The sequence below is a fragment of the Cucumis melo genome, chromosome 9 (genome assembly GCF_025177605.1).
Source record: "Cucumis melo cultivar AY chromosome 9, USDA_Cmelo_AY_1.0, whole genome shotgun sequence".
Classification (NCBI taxonomy): Eukaryota; Viridiplantae; Streptophyta; class Magnoliopsida; order Cucurbitales; family Cucurbitaceae; genus Cucumis; species Cucumis melo.
The window spans coordinates 23,377,899-23,385,493 of NC_066865.1; the positions used below are offsets into that span (position 1 = coordinate 23,377,899).

The 7,595-nt window shown below is 29.5% G+C and overlaps 1 protein-coding gene across 1 annotated transcript; it reads right to left on the reverse strand.

Annotated features, from left to right (window-relative positions):
• Window positions 1-3,234: 3,234 nt before the first annotated feature.
• Window positions 3,235-6,227, reverse strand: LOC103482742 (uncharacterized). Its single transcript, XM_008439035.3, has 7 exons — window positions 5,902-6,227; window positions 5,740-5,797; window positions 4,884-4,952; window positions 4,713-4,808; window positions 4,365-4,454; window positions 4,141-4,213; window positions 3,235-3,532 (listed from the first exon to the last, which is right to left on the reverse strand). Exons 1-6 carry the CDS (start codon window positions 6,048-6,050, stop codon window positions 4,166-4,168), a joined length of 510 nt encoding a protein of 169 aa, XP_008437257.1. The 5' UTR covers window positions 6,051-6,227; the 3' UTR covers window positions 3,235-3,532; window positions 4,141-4,165.
• Window positions 6,228-7,595: the final 1,368 nt, after the last annotated feature.

Below are 7,595 nucleotides of genomic sequence, written 5' to 3' on the forward strand. Positions count from 1 at the left end.
TTTTAAGTTTCTTTTCGTCCTTATAATCTCGAAATATTCATTTCCATCAAAACGGTCACTTTTATTAAATTTTAGGACGAAATCAAACCAAAGCTAAAAGTAGAACAATTAAAATAACATTTCAAAAGTATAGAAATCAAAATAGCAACTAAACCATAATTTTAGTACAAGATAATAAACCATATGTGTACATGTTTCCCAAATTTATCATAAATAATGTTATAGATAAAAAAAAAAAAAAACAAAAAATCAACATAAACTAGCATTGGATTTATTCAAAACATCATGACTAAAATTAAAAAAATATATAAACTAAAATTTAAACCAACATAAAAAAAAAAAAAAAAAAAAAAAAAAAAAAAAAAAACTAGGGGGGAGAAAAGTAGTATTTTAAACTTAACTTTATGATGATGATTAATATTATTTGTTAATAGTGATTTTATTACAAAAGAGTGATATTGGGGTGGGGGGGAGTGTGTAAGTAATGTAGGCTTCAAAAAAGAGGGGAAGAAAAGGGTAAATGGGAATTGGGAGAGAGACATTGTTGGGTCCACCAAATTACCAAATCCATTGGTTGTACTTATCAGTCTCTATTTCTTTTTTCTTTTTTCTTTTTTCTTTTTTCTTTTTCCTTTTTCCTTTTTCCTTTTCTTTTTCTCTTTTGAGAAAAATTTTCAATTTTACACTAAATTTGTTAACTTATATCACTTTTAACTTTAAGTTTTTTTTTTTCAAATTACACCAAAATGAAAATAATTCAAACGAGGTAGTGCTCGTACTATCAACTTTTAGATCATATGTTCGATTTTTTCATCTCACACTTTATTTAAGTATCTGTGTTCAAAATACAATATGTAGCATTTTTTATTGTTTGTTAATCTGATAAGTTTTGTTTGGTTGCAATTAATAATTTTTAGCAAATTTATTCAAAAGTTAATTTTGTGCTAAAGAAATGAATTTTGTAACACTTTTGATTAAACTAACAAAAGAAAATGAACTGATTATAAAACTTTCGATCCTTATATAAATCTAGGATTTAGTTCAATGAAATTAAAAGTTTAGAGCCAAAATTGATGCAACTGAATGTAATTTACTTTAACCTTTATATAAGTTTAGTATTTAGTTCGATGAAATTAACAGCTTAGAGTTAACCTAACCTAATTGTTCAAGCTTGAATTTTCAACATTCTTTTGCATTAAAGAAAAAAGAGAAGAGAAGAGAAGAAAAGAGCCAAGTTTCTTACCTTGTATGGCTATTTTACCTTGTAGTGTTATAAATAAATGCTTTTGATGGTTTAGCTTTACATTGCCTTTGGTTTTGGTATGACCATTCTCATGAAAAATGAGTTTGGACTTTGGTTGGGCAAAAAAAAAGGGAGGGAAAGAAGAAAGTGATTCTAGTTTTAGCCTTCAATATTCCCTCCTCCTTATACTACATTGGAATTCATAGAGTTTGCAATGAGAAAAAACAAAAGGTTAGATAATACATAATTTGAGTAGTTAATTTTCCTCTTTGAATTTAATTTTTATTTTTAGAAAAGTGAATGTAATTGAGATTTCACTGTCTTTGTTCCATCGACTTGTTTTAATTATAATTTGTGTAAAGGGATACATAAACATCTGCGTATCTTGAAAATTAGTGTTACTCTAAAATAAATTAATTGAGAGTTTTTTTGAAACAATATAGAATTTGACATGATTTTAGCACATCGACAAGACATTGATTTGTAAAAATGTGTTATTTAAATGAATTTTATAGTATTTTTAAAATTGCCTACGTCTTCCCATTTTTCCTAAATGTATAAATAAAGTCAGCTTGCATTATAAAATTATTGTAAAGGATAAAACCGTTGAAAATATTTACAAACTGTAACAAAATTTTAAACTTTATCCATAATAAACATTAATAAACGATAATAGATTTTGGTTTATTGAACTATATCTGCAAATGGGTTATTTCACAATTTAGTATAACAAAAAAGAATTTTTTTTTAGAATAATCTCAAAGTTCAAGATATTTTTTGGAACAAATTTCAAAATTCAAAAGTAAAAAAAGGAACTTTTCAAAGTATAGGAACACATAATTGAAACCTACTTCAAAGTTATGGTATACTTTTTAGAATAAAATTCAAAATTCATGGTAAGAATAACCCCTTTCTTTTTCTTTTTGTTAATGGCGTAATTAAAAATTACCTCAAAATTCAATGTATTTTTTAGAATGAATTTCAAAATTCAATGACCAAGAAAAACAAAATTAAAGGGCACATAATTCAAAAGAGAATTCAAAATGGTTGAAAACATGTATGAAATATACCAAAATTTCATATTTTATCAAAAATAGATATCGATAATTATTAATCACATCTAAAATTTTGTTATATTTTATAAATATTTTAGTTTATTTTGCTATATTTAAAAATAATTATTTATTAAATTGGTAAAATGGGACCAACGTAACTAATTAACTATAAATGATCAATCTACCCTCAATAATTTACCCAAAGTGATAGAATAACAAACATTTGCAATTCAATTTAACCCCAGTCTAATGAATTAATGTTACAAGACCATGTCTTGATTAGAACTTAAAACTTAATGTTCACTTGTAAAACATAGAATGTATGTGATTCTGCTTCTCTAGTGGTTTAATTCTGAAAACATAAATCAATTTGCTAAAATTTTGTAATGTTTGACAACCATATAAATGAGTTTTCTTTTCGTATAGAAGATTTAAACTAAACGAGAAAACCATGCATGTCATTAAAATCTCCCTATCACTACTCTCACTCTAATTAGTTTTTCTCACACTTTCTATTTTTCACAATTTTGAACTTAGGGTTTTTTACTCCACGCTCAATTTCTCATTGCAATACAATAGCAAGGGCAACTATCTCTTGAAATCGATTTTCCAACCAAACATTTGCTTGTTGGAGCAAAAATCGATCAGTCGGTTTTGGTCTGTTGGTCAGTTTTATTCTTTAAAATATTTTAAACAAAAATTAGATTTGAATTTTTTCCAAGACACCGACCAACCCTTTTTATACTCCAACAAACCTTCTTTGGTTCGATCGATCACCTTGATTTTTCGATCTATCATGTCACCATTAACAAGAGCAACAGTTGAGAGCCCCACTTTCTATTCAGACATAAACAAAGCTCAACTAACATAAAATATGTCATTGATCAATAAATTAACCATTCAGCACATTCACAAACATAAAAACAATTGAAGCCATTTTTAAAACAAGAGGTTGATTTGTAATATAGACAAACTATACGGAACAATTGTTGTCATTAGCAATAATTTAGAAATAAACAAACATGGAAACAAGCACTCGATAGAATTCCCCCAGGAAAAAGTCTACATAAAAGGAACCCCATTAGCTGATTAGTCGACTGTGAGCAGATAATTCACCCTTTAAAGATAAAATTGACAATAATATCAATTCATCAATGCCTATCCATCGCCAGTTCAGAACCGAGAGCTTCAAAACAAAATGTTCCATCCTCTACTAAGAAGGGAGCATCGATGTCTGCATATAATTATCAATGTATTAAATCATTTGATGGTGGGAACAATAGATGGAAGCCTAAAATTTGAAGGCAAAGTTTAACACAAACTGTCCTTTAGAAATTGCAAATATCACCGACCTAGATAATAAAATAAAATTTTCATTTGTGATATTTGAACTTAAAACGTTTGGGACGTTGAGTTAATTATTAGTCGATAGGTTATAACAGTTTATATTTAGAATGCAAATTATTTTAGTCTTATTTAAAAAGAACTACTATTGTTCTTCGAACACAAACATTGAGTTGATTATAAAACACCGCTTCACCCACTCAAAGTCGAGGGCCCAAACAACCTCTTTACTAATTTTCAGTGGTATATGAATTTCAAAACTAATACTTTTAGGTCTAGAAATATACAAATGACATATTCAATCTAGGATAAATGCAGTTACTGACTAGTCCATGAAATATGAAATTTGCTTCTAAATGGTCAATTATACATTAGAAACCAAGTTGAAAACCCACTTTTCTAGTCACGGTAAACATTTATGAACAAAAGGACATTTTTTAGTTCAAAATTTAGAATTTTCAATTTTCAAAGAAAGCAACTTCGTTGACAAACAAGTACCTGATCCCATATAGTCCACATTACTCTACGTCTCGCTCAATTCCGGTCTTCTGTTAAAATAATCCAAGTAACCCTGACATACGCTACCTAATTGTTAATACACTGAAGCTTCTATTGATATTTTAATATATTATTCTTACATTGAGAAAATTGGATAATCATTTCAGCTGCCAACCTTATCAAGATGAAAGTTTAAGCAAAAGAGAGAAAGAATTGTAAATTACCTGAAGTATTCCAACAGCAGCAAATTTGTCCAGCATTGTCTTTGACACAGCGGGGAGCAGGTTTAATGGCTTTATCATTTGTTCCACATTCTGGGTATAGATAAAAAAAATCAGTATATCACAAATATAAAATTCATTGTTGATGAAATTCAATGTAGCAGTAGCCTATTCCTAAGTCAGCACCACGTAAAAGAAAATTTTAACAGGTGACATAGACAATTCAAAACACAATCACACTCATTTGACCAAGTTGGTGAATTCAACGGAGACATGGACTGAGACATTGAAAGGCATGCCGCATATGTCACACGACAAACCGGAAGGGCTTGCTAAATTAGATGCACTAACCTTTGATGTAAAGCCCTCATCCCAAAAAGTATATTTTACGCCTTCAAGTTTTCCAGTTTTGCAAAGGTCATCGATGAAGATTTTCACTTGGATAGCCTGTAAACAGAACAATATAATATCAAGTACAGATAAGAGTCAATAATGATGTTTCTGAAGAGATAAAGAACGCACTTCCGTGTTTTTCCGTAGTCTATCGAAAGGGTACCCAACAATGAACCCCGCCAGGGAAAATTCAGAGATCTGAATACACAAACCAGAAACAGCTGTAAATATAAACAGGATGGAGATGACTGAATGTTGAACGAAAGAACAACATTAACAATTCATTATCATATATTGAAGTTTAAAGGCAAATACATTGCGTAACACATCTCAGGAAATGCGTTAAGGAAAAAGGTAAAGTTAAAGCTATGCAACTACAAAGCAATCCTGGTGTCATCGTTAATAAATTCCATTTCGACACCTAAAGTGGTACACACCGAAAAAGTTCTCCCTGAATTTTTTTTGCACCACCCTTAAATCATTCTTTATCATTTAGGATTGCATAAAACAACATTCTACCAATCTTCATAGGAAAGAAAAAGATTGTGTGTGTGTAGAGATAGATAGATAGATAGATAGATATAAAGAGAGAAGAAAGTCTCAAGTAAATTAAAGTTCTACCTGCAGAATTTTGTTCACCCTTCAATCATTGTTTATCATTCAGCATTTCATCAAATAACGTTCTACAAATCTTCATAGGAAATAGATTTTTTTAAAAAAAGATACTCCCTACAGATTTTTGTGGCACAACCCTTCAGTCATCGTTTATTCAGCATAGCATCAAATAACCTTAAACAAATCTTCGTACGACGGAAAAAAGATAAAAGAAAAAGAAAAGAAAATCTCAAGTAAATTAAAGTTCTTCCTACAGGATTTTGTGGCACCAACCTTCAATCATTGTTATCACTCAGCATTGCATCAAATTACATTCCACAAATCTTAATAGGAAGTACAAAGTAAAAAGAACCAGAGTAAAAGGCCTCACCAATTTCTGAAAATCCTCAGCCATCAAATCCATTGTGTTCTTCTTCCTTAACAAAACACTGCAACAATGGACAACAACTAACACTGGTCAAGTTTGGTTAACTCCAGCTTCAGGCCCATTACTCCCAATCCCTCACACAAAACCCCATCATGAACAAAATACCTAAGAGGGGAAGCGATTTTATTATCTGGGTCAGATACGGCTAAACCAACATACTTATCACCAACATCCAAACCAAGCAAACGGCTATGTTTAAGTTCATCTCTCTTCAACAAATCACGAAAAAGTATCGACGGCTTCACATACTTCATCTTGTATTTCTATTTAATTCATACAAACCATTATCAGCTTCGCGCCTTTGAGGATCAAAACGTACAATCGGTGCTGCACAATCAGACTCATTCGCAATCGAATGTGACACAAGACTCGATGAAGCCCGAATCCTTCCGATCCCTCGGTTCGATTAACTGCTCGAAGAAATCACAATTTTGATTTGAATTTGGCAATGATGGGTCCCTTACAAAAACCCTGAATTCATTAGGCCCATAATCAAGCCCAACTGTCACTTGGGCCCAAATCTTGTACCTTTGCAGTTATACAAACTAGGCTCAATTTTAATACGTATATAACACCTTACAGAAATTACAAATAATAGTACCAATATTTACGATTATCATCTGTTAACGATAGACTTCTATCATAGTAAATTTTAACAAATTTTGTTATATTTATAATTTTTTAAAAATATTGTTATAACTTTAATTATTTTGAATCTAATTGTTATATTTACAACCAAGAAAATCTTCTATTACAACTATTTGTATCCATTTAAACCTTAAACTAATAGTTTTATTAATAATTTGAACTTAGACTCTAAAAATTACATCCATTTAAACCTCAAACTAATAATTACATTAATTTAAGTTTCAAATTTTGCAAATGTATCAATTTAAACCCTCAATTATTTTTTACTTGGACACACTTATGAAAGTTGATGGATTAAATTAATACATGTTTGAAAGCTCAAAGTTTACATTTATGTAACTTTAAGGTTTAAATTGATACACTTTGTTTAGGGTATAAATTGATATAATTTCAAAAGTTTAAAGTTTAAACTAATACAATTATTAGTTTAATGTTTAAATTGATACAATCTAAAGTTCAAGAGTATAAATTGATATTTGTCCTAAAAGTTATTTAAAATTTTCTCTCGATCATTAGAAGTTTAAATAGGAGTGAGCATCAATAGTTCGAAATTAATTCTCCAACCAAACTGCCACCAAACTTACTATGATCGATTTAGTAAATATTCAAATCGACTCCAACCACGAAAGAGTACAAACCGACTGTTGGTCAATCAACTCATCATTCGATTTAGGTCAATTTAAACTTTTAAATTTCTTTAAAAAATTATTGGTTTGGATTTTTTTCAAAACGACGTCAATCAAACTCATCTTTATCTTCGATCAATAAACTTTGGCTCAATTGTATTTGATCAATCTACTCGATGTTTTAGTCTATCAAACTCACCTATGAGTCTAAATTTGGGTATTTCAATATATCATATTTTCATGATAAATTTTATTTTAAATAATACATTGCTTTTATTATTATACATATTCCATAAGTATAACAACATTCAAATGTTCGAACTTTTTATTACACTTTTGCTCACTAAATCAACTGTGAATATGGTTACCACTTACCCTTTCAAATTCAACCACTCAATCCTCACCCTATAATGGTCGAACTAAAAATGTAGTTGGAATTAATTTGGCATCAAATAATTGAAAATTGGGTGGCCTTTCAAATTCTAAACATTATAAAACCTACCTAATTTATTTTCAACTATAAAA

Excerpts from the sequence above, each read along its gene's own strand:
- LOC103482742 (XM_008439035.3), bottom strand. The coding sequence starts at position 6,050 with ATGAAGTATGTGAAGCCGTCGATACTTTTTCGTGATTTGTTGAAGAGA. Across the intron at positions 5,798-5,901 it reads AAAATCGCTTCCCCTCTTAG|TGTTTTGTTAAGGAAGAAGA; the intron begins GTATTTTGTTCA and ends CCATTGTTGCAG. Across the intron at positions 4,953-5,739 it reads CTGAGGATTTTCAGAAATTG|ATCTCTGAATTTTCCCTGGC; the intron begins GTGAGGCCTTTT and ends TTGTGTATTCAG.